The sequence below is a fragment of the Ascaphus truei genome, chromosome 7, assembly GCF_040206685.1.
Source record: "Ascaphus truei isolate aAscTru1 chromosome 7, aAscTru1.hap1, whole genome shotgun sequence".
Taxonomy (NCBI): domain Eukaryota; kingdom Metazoa; phylum Chordata; class Amphibia; order Anura; family Ascaphidae; genus Ascaphus; species Ascaphus truei.
Genome location: NC_134489.1, coordinates 45,751,305 through 45,768,660, shown reverse-complemented (window position 1 = coordinate 45,768,660; position 17,356 = coordinate 45,751,305). Strand labels below are relative to the sequence as shown.

The 17,356-nt window shown below is 39.7% G+C and overlaps 1 protein-coding gene across 5 annotated transcripts in view; it reads left to right on the top strand.

The window, feature by feature from the left end:
- Nucleotides 1–707: 707 nt before the first annotated feature.
- PGAP1 (post-GPI attachment to proteins inositol deacylase 1) overlaps nucleotides 708–17,356 on the top strand; it is a 128,718-nt gene continuing 112,069 nt past the window's right edge. For 4 of the 5 annotated variants that reach the window (XR_012802627.1, XM_075608197.1, XM_075608195.1 and 1 more), the window contains exons 1-4: nucleotides 708–1,015; nucleotides 6,530–6,683; nucleotides 8,561–8,736; nucleotides 14,892–15,063. Coding sequence is in view for 4 of the 5 variants with exons in the window: in XM_075608197.1 (XP_075464312.1) it covers nucleotides 884–1,015; nucleotides 6,530–6,683; nucleotides 8,561–8,736; nucleotides 14,892–15,063 (634 nt within the window). In the remaining variant the exon portion in view is untranslated. The remainder of the gene's footprint in view (nucleotides 1,016–6,529; nucleotides 6,684–8,560; nucleotides 8,737–14,891; nucleotides 15,064–17,356) is intronic. The other variant, XM_075608198.1, reaches the window with a different exon arrangement.

The following is a 17,356-nucleotide window of genomic DNA, read 5'->3' as shown; positions in this document are numbered from 1 at the left end:
TTTTCCCCATGTATACGTACAGATGATATGTGGTGGTCTACATAGAGCAAACTTCTTAATTTGGTTCATTCACAAACAAAGGTTGGTAAATAAAGTATTACTAAAAACTTTGCAAGCTTTTAAAAAAAAAAATGAACAAGGAAAAGACGGATGAGCTTCGTCAGTAAATATGTATTTTTTTTTTAAATAAATTGTAAAATTAGTAAAGTTAAGTAACTCACAAAAAAGGAAAGTAACACAGAAAAAGGAGCAATATGACACTGACAGATAACTTATTTTATTTACCCAAAAAGAATGTTAATTGTATTACTTTCAGAAAAAAACCTAAATGAATGAACCCAGTGTGTGTGTGGTGTGTGTGGTGTGTGTGGTGTGTGTGGTGTGTGTGGTGTGTGTGTAGTGTGTGTGTGGGTGGGTGTGGGTGTGTGTGTGTGTGTGTGTGTGTGTGTGTGTGTGTGTGTGTGTGTGTGTGTGTAAAATAGTTTTAAAAATAATTACAGTTTAAAGACTTAAAACACATGATCATTTATACACCGATGATAATAACCGCGTTACAGACAGTTACATATTACTTATTTCTTTTGAAGCTGCTACACAACATTCGATTTACACTCATTACTACCAGAAAGACCAATCAAGTTGCACAGTGCAATGACCAATCTAGGAGCTACGAAAGCGTCCAATCAGAAAGCTGCTTACATCGGATAGTCAGGAAATAGAGCTGCTGTGAATGTGCCCTTTTCATGCTGCATTAATTGTTGTGTAAGGGTTTAATGCCAGGAAGTGCATGGCAGTCTTATTTTTTTTTACAGCACATATTTAGAAGTAATAATTTATTTTGTATTTGTTTATATAGAAGGGGAATCCTGTACATTATCAAGAAATGGAATTGGCCAGTGCAGTGTTTAATGGCATTCTTTTGCTTCTGGTAGCTCTAGGAGTTCGAGATGTGTTCTTCGTTTATGAATCGAACAGGTGTAGCATGACCTACATGTTTGAGTATCCAGAGTACCAGGTAAGTTATCACTTTACTTTCAATTGGCTATACTATATCTGCTTCAAATCTAACATATCTCACAGCAAACAGTTATATTACAATTCTGTCACAGACCTTTTATTATTGACGAGACTAGAAATCCATCTTCTGATGCTTCTGGTTACAAGGAGTACATTAACTTTTTTCCCCAATTAAAAATACTTTGTTGTCCAATTTTTTTTTGTAATATCAATGACTTAAATGTAACCTCCTACTAAACATATCTCTGGCGTTATTTCACTTTGATACACTCCTGCATATTGTGCTGTAGCTTTCAACTGTGAATGGGACTGTGTAAAACTCGTTTCAGCGGAACCGAAGTGTAATAGAATAAAACATATATTTTAAAGGAAACCTAAATGAATAAAAGCAAACATTGTTTTGAGAGTGTGTTCTTGAAAATAAGTGCTTGAAACAGAAATTCACACTTATACAGTATTGTAGTCATTTTTTTTCCCGACTGCTGCCTTAAGATATACAGGTGAATCCATAATACTATTTTTATTACTTTCTGTAGACTATGGTCACAACACTTCTAACTTATAGCACTTACGTAGGCTAAGATCATACACTCCGCTTGCTTGCGAGAGTGCGAGCTCCATCCGTGCCGTGCTGCACAAGCGATCTGTGCGCATAGTGTTGCAGGGGAGGGGCGGACACGTCACGAAGCTGGTTCGCCCTCATTGACTGAACCAGCTCAATTGACTCTGACATCACGTGGCAGCTGCCTGAGAAGACAAAATGTATTGTCTCCCCAAAACGCTGCCGCGTCAGCGCTCCATCTTCGCCTGCAGGCGCGCAGGCACTTGGCTACCTGATGTAGCCAATTACAGAAGTATGCCGCGCACGCAGCAACTCCGGGACTATAAGCTTGGCCTTAAAAGTGTGAGATCCACTCTTCTTGCACAAAAACACATAAATAGCACTTGGGATCTAGTGTTCAAAGAACTTCTTACCAGGATATACAACTCTAGAAAATATATCTATTCAAGCCCTGGGCATTTTGAGTATCCTGCCCAAGGATATAAAAGTTATTCCCCAAACAAATTATGTTCCGTTTTAAGGGTCTCGGCTTTTGTAATGTGTATAATTTAGTTTTGGGGAATCATTACTAGAAGTAAGAATTCCACCTCAATTTATATGCTACTGAAAACACGAGTACTAGTGTTTTGAGTACCCTGCCCCAGGATATAAAAGTGACTCCACAAGACTCATCCTATTCCTTTCACAAATGTACGGTAGTCTCTGTATTTGTAGTTAATATAATTTGTTTGGGGGAACCATTCCTGGAAGCAAGAATTCACTCTCATTTACCACTATATCGATAATATATGGTCACTAGTGTCTGCCCCTATATCTAAATGTGATACCCTAAAACTAGTTATTTTGACTATTAGGGGCTCGTCATTTATATACTAGCCATGGGGCTCATTTTTTGCAATGTACATTTTTTGTTTTTGGAAGTCATTAATTGAAGTGAAATTCAAGCTTGCTTTATATATGGTTCCACACAAGGTTGGTGTACAAAATAAAGCAAATTGGACTCAGTAATAATGTATGCACCTGGATTGAAAACTGGTTGAAGGATAGCAACAGAGAGTTGTCATAAATGAAACTTTTTCATGTTGGGCTAAAGTCGTGAGTTGAGTACCTCAGGGATCGTTACTGGGACCCCTGCTTTTTAACTTGTTTATTAGTGACCTTGATGTTGGCATTAAGAGCAAAGTCTCCATCTTTGCTGATGATACTAAATTGTGTAATGTAGTAGAATCAGAGCAGGATGTAATTTCTCTCCAAAAGGACTTGTAGAGACTGGAAACTTGGGCAGGTAAATGCAGATGAGGTTTAATACAGATAAATGTAAGGTTATGCATTTGGGATGCAAGAATAAACTGGCGACTTACAAATTTATATGGGAATAAATTAGGGGAATCCTTGACGGAGAAGGATTTAGGACTGCTTGTAGACAGCAGGCTTAGCAATAGTGCCCAAAGGGGCTTACAACACTTTGACCAAAGAGTTAAACTAAAAGACCATTTTATTCAAAAGATATATATATTTAGGCACTGTACTGTGTCTTTGGATGTAGCACTGAGCTCTGTCTGTGTTTCATGTTCTGTCTCTGGTTTTAAATATATATTAACCCAAGTGATTTAGAAGGCGCTGAGACACAGTATAGTAAATACACGCAATAATATGTAGAGTGTTCAAAAAAGTTCTCAACCTTCACAGGGAAGTTTGTACAAATTCCCTCATAGGCAATTGTAGATATCCAAAATGTGAAGGGAGCGATTTTCAGGAACACCCCAAAAGAGAAACACAATAATAGTGTAATAAAATCACACAATGATGACTTGTTAAAATCTTGGCTCGTTTGAATCTTCTACTTACAAGAAGTAAGTGAAGAGTCAGCGTTTAGCAGGATAATGAAGAATCAGCAGTAATCAGGTAAGCAGGATTGGATATGTTCTTGTTCAGAGTTGTGGTCATGTAAGAAATATCAAAGGAAGACCATAGTATGGACCAATTGGCACAGGTTTATAAGAATAAAAAACATAAGAAATGTACTCACACTATGTACATCAAATGTAGACACATAAAGGTATCTTTTGCGGCGTGGTGAGAGTCTGGTCTTTCTGTGTAAAGCCTCCTCGGTCTGTCCGTGGTAACCGGCGTCTGACGTCACATCCTTCTGAGACGGACTGCTTCCGGTACAGCGGAGGACAGGAACGAGTGGTATGCAGATGGTAAGGCGGCACGAAAGGACTCTTCAGCCACGATCTTTGAGCAGGAACGGTCGCATGCAGTGTACAGGCTTAGCTCTACGCGTTTCGCTGATCTCACAGTCAGCTTCCTCAAGAGCAATATCATATTGCTCTTGAGGAAGCTGACTGTGAGATCAGCGAAACGCGTAGAGCTAAGCCTGTACACTGCATGCGACCGTTCCTGCTCAAAGATCGTGGCTGAAGAGTCCTTTCGTGCCGCCTTACCATCTGCATACCACTCGTTCCTGTCCTCCGCTGTACCGGAAGCAGTCCGTCTCAGAAGGATGTGACGTCAGACGCCGGTTACCACGGACAGACCGAGGAGGCTTTACACAGAAAGACCAGACTCTCACCACGCCGCAAAAGATACCTTTATGTGTCTACATTTGATGTACATAGTGTGAGTACATTTCTTATGTTTTTTATTCTTATAAACCTGTGCCAATTGGTCCATACTATGGTCTTCCTTTGATATTTCTTACATGACCACAACTCTGAACAAGAACATATCCAATCCTGCTTACCTGATTACAGCTGATTCTTCATTATCCTGCTAAACGCTGACTCTTCACTTACTTCTTGTAAGTAGAAGATTCATACGAGCCAAGATTTTAACAAGTCATCATTGTGTGATTTTATTACACTATTATTGTGTTTCTCTTTTGGGGTGTTCCTGAAAATCGCTCCCTTCACATTTTGGATATCTTTAAATATATATTGCCATGCTCAGTAGCACGCCTCTTTGACACTTATACGCATATATATATGTCGTGGTTATTTTGGGGGTTCAATATGAGCTTGTAGGGGTTCGGTGTTCAGTATGCCACCCTAATCAGTATACATGACTGTAGTGTAGAATTAAAAAGCTAGTGATTGATTCTAAGAATAACAAAAATTGTTATGCAAGCCCATGTCGAGAAACAAAACAATAAAAAGGGGTCTATTTTTTTTCACATTGAATGAGAAGTCATTCTCGCCAAAGCCCCATACTGTATGCGTTTCAACAAGGTTCCAATGAGACATACACACATGCGCCTAAATGTGATGACACACATATGCGTTTCAACAAGGTTCCAATGAGACATACACGCATGCGCATAAACTAAAAACAGTATGAAAAGAAGAGCAAGCCTACAGTAGCAAGTTGACAGTATTGAATAATAAATAATACCGTATAGAATAAAAGATATACATTTTTATTTTGGGGGTTTCTTAGCAGAGACATACTGTACACGCATGAGCGGAAAAAATATTTAACATTCGGAAGAAGAAGCGACGTATTTTTGTATTATTATTCCATCTATTATCCTGTACAAATACAACACTTAATTTGTACAAAATACTTCTTTCCCATGTACAGTATGAACTCGTAACGTTAATCTTCAAATTACAATTACACACTTGCAGAACTGTACGGCAATAAAAGACAGGTTGAATTGCTACAGGGTATTAGATTTTTAAGAAAACAACTCGTGATCACCCACTTGAGTTTCTCGACGCTATTGCCATCACATGGGTATTCCGAGGTATAAACCGCGCGATTTGCTAAAATTATGGCTGCAGCATCTGTATGTCTTTTTTCAACCTCATCTACTATGTAACTGTGTAATCATAAGATATTAATAAGGTTTAATGGTCCCTTTATTATGGGAAGCTATGCTGTTTTAAGGTGAATTGTAAACATGTATCCGCACCATTGCTTAAAAGATTACAGTGTAATGTAAGCTTACAGTTTGATGTAATGAAGCCCATCAAACATGCAATTATATTCAAGTAATGAGAAACAATGATCTCCGCTATAACAGAGATGACACATATACTGTACGTAACATACATCCTTCCGCGTCCCCCATAGAAATACACACAGGACTGGAAAGGAGGCATATAAAGTAGAAAGTTTGTACACAAAGATAAGGGTAATATTGACAGGCAATATGCTGTGTGTGCATATAAGATTTGTGTTATCTGCATACATGTGTATTGAAGCTTCCTTACAAGCTGTAGGAAGATCATTGATGAACACTGAGAAGAGTAGGGGCCCCAGAACAGAGCCTTGCGGGGTTGGTGTTAGAGCCTGAGATAGATGTTGGGATCTACCTGATAGGTAGGACTGAAACCAGTTTAAAACATGTTTCCCTATTCCAGAGCACTGAAGTTTGTTAAGCAGGATAACATGATCAACAGTATCAAAAGCCTTTGCAAAATCTAGGAATACTGCACCAGTGAGTTGACTCCGTTCCATTCCACACTGGATTTCATTGCAAACTTATAGCAGGGTAGTTACGGTGGAGTGTTTGGGGAGTAAACCAGATTGGAATTGGCTAGGGAAATTTGTCTTGGTATAGTAGTAGTCGCTTAATTGGGAGTAAACACATTTTCCATTACTTTGGATAGTATTGGGACAATTCTCATGTACCTCTCTTTTCTGCTGGAGGGGGAAAGACCATACTGGGTCTGTGATTCACAGGATCATGATAAAAACTGCTAATTGTAAAGTGGGGCGAGCTTTAAACCATGGGGAGGACGGCCACACCTCCAAGCAACAGCAGCTGCATAACCCATCAAGCTCCAGAACCCCAAAACCCACCTTCACATCACAATATATATATATATATAGATATATATATCTATCTATATAGATATATAGATATAGATATATATATATATATATATATATATATATCTCCCACAAGATTTTAATCTTTCCTTTTTTTTTTTATCTATATAGAATATAAAGCTTCCAAAGAAAGTGTCCAGACTTTATCCAGCATATGAATTGTATCTTTACGGTGAAGGTGCCTATGCTGAAGAAAACAAAAATTTTACGTTAACTGGAATTCCTGTTTTGTTTGTTCCTGGGAATGCTGGAAGTTACAAGCAAGGTAAACAACATAAATCTTAATATTTCCAAGTACATCATTTTTAGATTTGAAAACAGGGCCGCTGATGGCTTTCTAAAAATATGTCCAACCTTTTTTTGAACAAATTTATTGTATCTGCCATCACAGTCTCCATGGGTAATAAATTCCACATTTTAACTGCCCGTACTGTAAAGAACCCTTTCCTTTGTTGCTGGTGAAATCGCCTTTCCTCCAACATAAAGGGATGCTCCCGAGTCCTTTGTACTGCCCGTGGGATGAATAGTTCTTTTGAAAGCTCCTTGTACTGTCACCAAATATATTTGTATATAGTTATCATATCCCCTCTAAGACGCCTCTTTTCTAATGTAAACAAATCTAATTTAGCTAGCCTCTCCTCGTAAATCTGATTTTTCCATCCCCTTTATTAATTTATCGGCTTTTCTCTGCACTCTAGTTTCATAATGTATTTTCTAAGGAGTGGTACCCACAATTGTACTCCATATTCATGGTATAGTCTTACTAATATTTTATAAGGGGGCATAATTATGTTTACTTTCCTTCAATCCATTCCCCATTTAATGCAAGATAAGCTCTTATTTGCCTTTGCAGCTACTGCATGACTTTCGGCACTATTGCTAAGCCTGCTGTCTATAAGCACTCCTAAATCCTTCTCCATCAAGGATTCACCTCATTTTTCCACATTTAATTTGTAAGTCGTCTGTTTATTGTTGTTTCCCAAATGCATAACCTTAGATTTATCATCTGTTTTAAACCTTATGTGCCATTTACCAGCAGAAGTTTCCAGTCTTTCCAAGTCCTTTTTGTAGAGAAATTTCACCCTGCTCTGATTTTATTACCTTGCACAATTTGGTGCTATCAGAAAAGATGGAGACTTTGCTCTCTATGCCAACCTCAAGGTCATTAATAAATAAGTTAGAAAGCAGGCGTCCCAGCACAGATCCCTCAGGTACTCCACTTTAGCCCAACCTTAAAAGGTTCCATTTATGACAACTCTTTGATGTCTATCCTTCAAACAGTTTTGAATACAAGTGGAAATATTTTTTTATGAAATCCAATTTGCTTTATTTTGTACACTATCCTCTTGTGTAGCACCGTATCAAAAGCCTTTGCAAAATCTTAGTAGACCATGAACTGTGTTACCCATGCCTTAAATTCCTGCTTACCTCCTCAAAGAAACTAATAAGGTTAGTTTGGCATAACCTATTCTTCTTCATATGATAGATAATCCATGCTTGCTTTTACTAATTATTTTGTTTTCCATGAGGTATTTTTGAATATTATCCCATACTAAAACTTCAAGTAGCTTGCCTATTTATGTTAGGCTTACAGGTCTGTAATTCCCCGGTTGTGATATATATATATATATATATATATATATATATATATATATATATATATATATATATAATCTATATCTCCGACAAAAACTACACCTTATTAAAGGTGTAAAACTTTCATATTTGTGGTCTTCATATAGTGCATTAAAAATACACACAAGAATTAATGAGGAATAATTAATATATATATATATATATATATATATATATATATATATATATAAAACTTTCATATTCGTGGTCTTCATATAGTACATTAAAAATACACACACTTTTTTAAGATATTTAGGATTAATGCGGAATAATTAATTTTTATATATATATATATATATATATATTAATCCGCATTAATCCTAAATATCTTAAAAAAGTGTGTGTATTTTTAATGTACTATATGAAGACCACGAATATGAAAGTTTTACACCTTTAATAAGGTGTAGTTTTTGTCGGCTACGTGTGACTGACTTTAATGTATCATGCACTGTTGCTTTCAATACGGTTAAAATGTATTTTATTTTTTTTTAATTCATTTTCCCTTAGCTCGCTCTATTGGTTCAATTGCACTTCGAAAAGCTGAAAACATTGATTCTGGGTATCACTTCAATGTCTTCAGTGTCAATCTGAATGAGGAACTAGTTGCACTGTATGGTGGCAGTTTACAAAGACAAACCAAGTTTGTGCATGAATGTATTAAAGCAATACTACGGCGGTACAAGGTAAGAATATGTATAGTAGTTTCAGTCATCTGAATTTTCATAGGATTGCTTATTATTGAAAGCAGACCTATTCTGCTTCAAAATTAGTGGGGTCTAAGTGGTCATGGCAAATTTGGCATTAAATGGATCCTAATGATCTTAAATGATCATCCTGATATGCATCTTGTGTCAAAGTATCAAGGTACAGTACTTAGTGTAAAAGTTGCACTGTTTCCACCAACTTACAATTAGGCTTTGTCCATAATGAAAGCGATCGCTACAGTGCTACTTGCCTCGCGCGAGCGTTCCTCTCCGGCAATGTGTGGACTGTAGGTTTTTGGAAAGCGAGCAAGGGGGTGGGCGCTGTCTTAACATGGGGGGGGGGGGGGAGGCGAGGAAGTGTCATGCATGAAAACACGCCTTTAGCAAATAATAAAATGCATAATGCCATGCAATTTACAGAAGTATTCTGCAAACAAATGCATGGAAACATGCCTTGTTAAAAATGTTTGTTTATTTATTTTTTAATAATATGTAATGCATTGAAATAAGCATTGTACTCTACAAAAAACAAACAAACAAAGACAATTATATACAAGTAATGGACAATACATCAGACATTTCTCTCCATAAATTATCATTGATATTTCTGTCATGGTATGAATTAAAGGTTCACGTTTGTAAACCTCAGAAATCAAATTTTCAATAGTTGAGTTGTCCATATTCTCACAGCAAGCACAACTCCACTGACAAAGTAAATTGAACAGTATCCAGGCAGAATAGCTTTCTAAATTTTCATTGGTGATTAGCCGCTGACATGACCAGGCTGTCTCGCTGCAATAGCAAACAAGTTTGTCTCCTCTGCTTTTGGCATCCTTGTATCTCACGTGCAAGCTCGCGCTCACTGTGGCCATGCGCTTTGGAATACACGTTTGTTTGTAGCGCGAGCTATGTAGCTTGCTCCGTATTTTGCACTATGGACGAGGCCTAAGATACGTGTAATCTTCTCCATGCACATATTATAATGATGTAACAGTGAAGATAAGCGCAAACCCAAACCACCTATTCTAAAAATGAATACATAAATACAAATGGATATCACCATGCAGGGAGCTGCAGCAGGCTGCAAGATGTTTCTCAACACTTTAAGTAGACATCACAGAAAAAAAACTCCAAAGAGCAAATTTCCCTCAGGCATGAAAAAAGAAAAAAAACATACATAGTGCAAATGTGTAATACAAGAATAATACAAGGTGATAAATCTAGTGAGTGCACACTCACGTGGTGGAAATGATTTTCAAGCGTTTTCAGATAATTTCAATCTGGCTCAGTAGTCATTTTCAGCAGGAACTCTCCCGACAATAGAAGGAATAAAGAGTATAGTAGTGTATAACCATTTAATGTTAAAAAATACATACGAGCAGTGAGCTTATTCAACTCGCATGCTCGAAATGGAACATAAGCGATATGACCACTCAGGTTACAGCAGCGTCGGCTTCCCGGTCAATAATCAGATGGTAGCGGGTTCTCCAATGGAGCTTCACAGCAGTGCTTACAATGTTTACAGGATATTAGGGACCACCCAAAGCATTTTATTCGGATAAACCGAAATTGCACCCCTGAGGAAGTTCGGTTTATCCGAACGGAACGCGCAGGGTGGTCCCTGAAATCTTGTGAACATTGTAAGCGCTGCTGTAAATCTCCATTGCCTGCCGCCGCTCAGATCAAGGAAGCCTGAATCTGAGGTACCCATTGACTGGTCCATATTGTGATGTCACCCGCCGGAGAGTCCGGGAGTGAGACGCGTGAGGAGAACCTGCTTCCAGCTGATTACTGACTGGGAAGCCAACGCTGCTGGACTCTGAGTGGTCATATCGCTTGTGTTCCATTTCGAGCATGTGATTTGAATGGGCTCACTGCTCGTATGTATTTTTAACATTAAATGGTTTTACACTACATAGTTACATAGTAGATGAGGTTGAAAAAAGACGTACGTCCATCAAGTTCATCCTATGCTAAATTTAGACAACAGATACTTTATCCTATATCTATCCTTACTTATTGAGACTACTATACCCTTTCTTCCTTCTATGGTCGGGTGAGTTCCTGCTGAAATCACTACTGATCCAGATTGAAATGATCTGAAAACGCTTGAAAATCATTGTCACCACATGAGTGGGCACTCACTAGATTTATCACCTTGTATTCTTGTATTACACATTTGCACTATGTATGTTTTTTTCTTTTTTCATGCCTATGGGGAGTTTGGGCTTTGGAGTGTTTTCTGTGACATCATATAATGAAACATCTAATTCTGCATCTGGGTCCCTTAAATATGAATTTTTTTTTGTTTTTACATACTGTAGATTACATTTATATAGATAATGCTGTGTCAAATGTAAGAAGCATCAATGCTAACCTCATACACCTTATTAATATCAATGATCTATTTAAGTCTGTCATTCTCCCTCATGTATATTATTTATTTATACCTGTTTCCTGAATATATATATCTCTCACAGGAAACAGCAGGCACTCCACTGGTAAGTCCATAAAGTTACTGTAGGTGCTTGTCCCATAAAGTAATAATAAGATATACAGTTAGGTCCGGAAATAATTGGACACTGATACAAGTTTTGTTATTTCGGCTGTGTACCAAAATAAATTCAAGTTACAGTTTAAATGATGAATATGGCCTTAAAGTGCAGTCTATCAGCTTTAATTTGAGGGTATTCACATCCAAATTGGAGGAAGGGTTTAGGAATTACATCTCTTTAATATGTAGCCCCCTCTTTTTCAAGGGACCAAAAGTAACTGGACAATTGACTCAAAAGCTGTTTCAGGGACAGGTGTGGGCTATTCCTTCGTTATTTCATCATCAATTAAGTAGGTAAAAGGTCTGGAGTTGATTCCAGGTGTGGCATTCACATTTGGAACCTGTTGCTGTGAACCCACAACATGCGGTCAACGGAGCTCTCAATGCAAGGGAAACAGGGCATCCTTAGGCTACAAAAAGAAAAAGAAAATCCATCAGAGAGATAGCAGGAACATTAGGAGTGGCCAAATCAACAGCTTGGTACATTCTGAGAAAAAAAAGAACGCACTGGTGAACTCTGCAACACAAAAAGGCCTGGACGTGCACGGAAGACAACAGTGGTGGATGATCGTAGGATCCTTTCCATGGTAAAGAAAAACCCCTTCACAACATCTAGCCAAGTGAAGAACACTCTCCAGGAGGTAGGCATATCATTATCCAAGTCTACCATAAAGAGAAGACTTCATGAGAGCAAATACATAGGGTTCACCACAAGGTGCAAACCATTCATAAGCCTCAAGAATAGAAAGGCCAGATTACACTTTGCCAAACAATATCTAAAAAAGCCAGCCCAGTTCTGGAACAGCATTCTTTGGGCAGATGAAACTAAGATCAACCTTTACCAGAATGATGGGAAGAAAAAAGTATGGAGAAGGCTTGGAACGGCTCATGATCGGAAGCATACCACATCATCTGTAAAACACGGTGGAGGCAGTGTGATGGCATGGCTTACAATGGCACTGGGTCACTAGTGTTTATTGATGATAAGACAGAAGCAGCCGGATGAATTCTGAAGTGTATAGGAATATATTGTCTGCTCAGATTCAGCCAAATTCAGCGAAGTTGATTGGACGGCGCTTCACTTTACAGATGGAAAATGACCCGAAATATACTGCGAAAGCAACCCAGGAGTTTTTTTAAGGCAAAGAAGTGGACTATTCTGCAATGGCCGAGTCAATCACCTGATCTCAACCCGATCGAGCATGTATTTCACTTGCTGAAGACAAAACTTAAGGCAGAAAGACCCACGAACAAACAACAACTGAAGACAGCTGCCGTAAAGGCCTGGCAAAGCATCACAAAGGAGGAAACTCAGCGTTTGGTGATGTCCATGCGTTCCAGACTTCAAGCAGTCATTGCCTGCAAAGGATTCTCAACAAAGTATTAAAAATGAACATTTTAGTTATGATTGTGTTAATTTGTCCAATTACATTTGAGCCCCTGAAATAAGGGGACAGTGTATGAAAATGGTTGCAATTCCTAAACGTTTCATAGGGTATTTTTTGTTCAAACCCTTGAATTAAAGCTGAAAGTCTGCACTTCTATTGCATCTCGGTTGTTTCATTTCAAATCCATTGTGGTGGCGTACAGAGCCAAAATTATGAAAATTGTGTCGGTGTCCAATTATTTCCAGATCTAACTGTATAACGTGTGTGTGTGTATGTATGTATGTATACATATATATGTATACATACATACATACACGTGTGTGCATATACAAAAGTCCAAGGGGAAGGCCTCTCTGCTCTCCTGGGTCAGCACCCTTGTGTGCTATGGAAATGTCCATGTCCAGGTAGAGGTCGTGTCCCCTTGTCTTGCTGTCAACATACAGTCCTTCTGTATGCATCAAGACATCTTTTCCTCTGGTCAGCCCAGTTGTGAACTAAGGAAATCTCCTTCCTGTTTCTCAGATAAGGCTTTTTCTAACAGTCCTAATCAGCCAGGTGGAGTCTGGTTGTTTGCCTGTGCAATTAACCAGCACACTGCTGGATTTTGAGGTAGCTTCTCTCAAACAGTGAAGTCCCTGTTACAGGGTTCAACTTCAGTTTTATTTATCAACCAATTCACTGAAACCATATCACCAGAGGTAAAGTAGTGAGGTAGTTCTGCAACATGACACAGTTACGTAGTTATGTAGTTCATGAGGTTGAAAAATTTACATAGGTCCAAGTTCAACCTATGCTAAATGTAGGTACCTGTAAGTAGGGGGCCCTTTGTGTCAGTCCTTTTTGGTCTTGGTTGGTGTCCGTTGAGGAGCCACCCTCTGGCGGGTTCTAGGGTTCGCTGTGCCCTAGAATAGAGATCTGGTTCCTGGTATCTTGTTGGCAGCACAAACCTTCTGTGTTCAAGATAAGGTTTCTGTGAGTCTCTTGCTGGCAACGTAATCTTTCTGTGCTAAAGAGACCTGCAGTTCAAGCCAGAGGCTTTTCTACCTATCTGATGAGCGAGGTGGATACTGTTTAATTGTCCCTAGCTGCAGTTAACCAACTCACTGCTGGATTCCTCAGACCAATTCAGGTTTTCTATTGAAGCCCTTTTAGACAGGGGTTAAGGCCCTGTTATAGACAACTACATTGGCCAGATAACACTAACCAACCTAGAATTGGTGATATAAATAAATATAAACATTGCAGAACATCTATAATAACCCCTTAGTAGTAGCTAGTAATAGTCAACCCATGACTATCGGGCACTTAAACTTCTAAAGGCTTAATATTGACACACATGTCTTTCATTCTGGTAAAATATTGTTTAATACATATAAAACAGACAGTAGGAATCACTCACAGAGTCCCCGGTCTTTAAGGCATGAAGTAAAATGGCTGCAGGTCCCGCAGTTGTCAAGGCTGAGTCAGCTGGAATTCCGGTGCTGGCATTTCTCATGTTCACTAGACACTAATATGATGCTGGTATCGGCCATCGTGTCTAGGACACGCCTCCCACAGTGATGACAATGGCACTCCGCTTATTCTTCCGGTCTCTCAGTTCTGATAGAAGTTTCACCTTACACTTTTCACAAAGACTATGGTTGCTTCATCTGGGGTATTCGGTGGTGTGATTCCTCCTGTCTGTTTTATATGTATTAAACTATATTTGACAAAAATTACACTGTTTGTTGTAAGTTAACTCCCTTTTGTGCCTAGAGGCATTCCTTTGCAATACATAGGTAGCCTTGAGCATCAAAGGGGTTCAATATTTGTTAGCTATATTGTTTTGTTATATATCCAGTTACATAACCACAATTGCATCGCTGTTTTTGAATACTGTAATGCTGATTTTTATGAGTTATCGGTTATTTGTATTGTTAGGGCTATTTAATGCTGAGTTCATGCAATTTTCATGTATGAATATTCACTTTTCATGCAATGAAAACCACTAACCATTAGTGAATAAATAATTCTTAGTCCATATTATTTGGACTACAGTATGTGAGAGGCTTCTTCAAGCATAACCTATGTTTGACATATAATTTAAAAAGTCTCGGTAACCACAGAAAGCTTTATGGAACAAATCTAGAGATTTCTGTACAAAGAATGTACAAGGCTGACCGTTATTCCCATTTCTTACATTTTCTTTAAAGGGTCAAGATTTTTCCCCACAAAGTGTTGCGATTATTGGCCACTCCATGGGTGGCCTTGTTGCAAAAGCATTACTTACGCTAAAGAATTTTAAGCCTGAACTGATAAACCTCATCATAACACAAGCTACGCCTCACGTTGCGCCAGTATTGCCTGCAGATCATTATCTCACCGGTAAGTGTCTTTTTTTAACTCAATTTTTTTATTGGGTACAATCATGTCAAACAGTACATACAAGGGTGTCATGATCCCATGACAGTGGTGCTTTCAACAATCTGACAGGGACCCAATAACTTTTTCCATTTTCTTGGGAGTGGTGACTGGATGGGAGGGGGAGGGGAGGAGGGGGAGGGGGGAAGACTCACATGGGAGGGGGGGGAAGGGGGGGGAACCTAGGAGAGAGAGGGGGGGGGGTGTGGGTGGCGCGCTCCTACCTCCGCGACTGCCTATGGGTATATTTATTTTGTTAGCCACGGGTCCCAGGTGTTTAGAAATTGGGGTATTTTCTTTTGGAGCAGAGCGGTCAGTTTCTCCATTGACATAACTTCGTTAATTCTGCTAGTGACAGTGGTTCTAGAGGGAGCTTTAGTCTGCTTCCAAGCGGCAGCGATGGAACACCTGGCTGCCGTCAGTATGGCCGTTATAAGTCTGGACATCGGTGGATGGAGGTCATCAACAGGTTTGTTCAGCACCAGGGTCACCGGGTCTAGGGGTAGGGTTAGTCCCGTGACCTCTCGTATGAGCCTCTGGATCATGGCCCAAAATTTCTGAATCTCCGGACATGACCACCAAATGTGGGCCATGTCCCCCTTTTGACCACATCCCCTCCAGCACAGATCAACTGCGCCTGGGTAGATCTGGCTCAGCCTAGCGGGGGTCAGGTACCATTGGAATAGAATTTTGTATATATTTTCTTTTGTTGTTGTGCAAATTGAGGTTTTAGAGGCTTGCTCCCAGATCTCCTCCCAGTCCTCCGGATCTATTGAGAGGCCCAATTCCTCGGACCATCGTTGCATATATCTATGGTTGGGTGGGCCAGACTGGGGTACTAATCCTTTATATATTTGAGAGATCAGGCCTTTTTGATAGGTTGTTTTGGCGCAGAGGGTTTCAAATCTGGTTAATTTAGGAAATTTGGAAGTTGGTGAGAGGGATAGGAGAAAATGTCTCACTTGCAGATATTTAAATAGGTGGAGGCCCTGTATCTCGTATTTGTCCCTAATCACCTGATAAGTAGCGATCTCATCTTTCCGCAGCAGATCGGCCACCATCCTAATGTTGTGACCCTGAAATTGGTCAAATTGGCTTGGAGAACACCCTGGAGGGAATTTGGGGTTTCCAAAGATGGGGGTGAGCTGTGAGGGGGATGCTACCAGACCGTACTTCCCTCTACATTTAAGCCATACCTCCCACGTGCATCTCATTGCTCCCAGGGCAAACCTTGGTGGTTTATCCCCTCTGCTGCCAGTGGGCCACATTGCCATTTGGAAGGAGAGGGGGTAGGCGTAGTGAGACTCTATCTCTAACCAAGAAGCTAGGGCCGGGTCGCAATTCCAAACTACAGCCTGCTTCAGCTGTGCTGCGATGTAGTATTTTGCAATGTCGGGGACCCCCACACCTCCTCTTTCTCTAGACGAGAGCATCACTGACCGAGGGACTCTGGGCCTTTTGTCATTCCAAATAAATTGGAGAATTAGAGACTGCATGTTTTTAAGCGCTGTTTGTGGGACCGGGATTGGAAGGGTTTGGAAGTTATATAACAGTCTTGGGAGAACGTTCATTTTTACTGCCGTGATTCTCCCAAACCACGATATTTGGTGTTTTTTCCAGATCTCTAGGTCTTTTTTGATCTGGTTAAATAGAGGTGGGTAGTTATATTGGTATAGGGAGCTGTAGGAATTGGAGATTTTAACACCCAAGTATTTAATGTGGGTGGGGCTCCATCGATATTTATAGTTGGCTTGAATAAGGGTCCAGTCCTGGGGGGGGAGGGATAAATTTAGGGCCTCAGACTTGTCCATGTTTACTTTGTAGTCAGATACTTGGCCGAATTGAGTTAGGTGTCGTTGAAGGTTGGGGAGGGAGGTATGGGGGTTCGCGAGGGTCAAGATCACATCGTCTGCAAACAGCGAAATTTTGTGTTCTCTATCTCCAATTTGGATACCTTTTATGTTGGGTTCGTCCCTGATCTTGGCTGCTAGGGGCTCTATAGTTAAGGCGAATAATAGAGGGGAGAGTGGGCAGCCCTGTCTAGTCCCATTTCTGATCTTTATTGGGTCCGAAAACCCACCTGCCAATTTGACATATGCTGTTGGGTTATGGTAAAGAGCTCTCACTCCTTCCAGGAAAGGTCCTGAGAATCCAAACCTCAGCATGGTCTGGTCTAGGAAGGACCACTTGATCCTGTCGAACGCTTTTTCAGCGTCGAGGCTTAGAATCATTGCCCTGGTCCCAGTGAGATGCACGT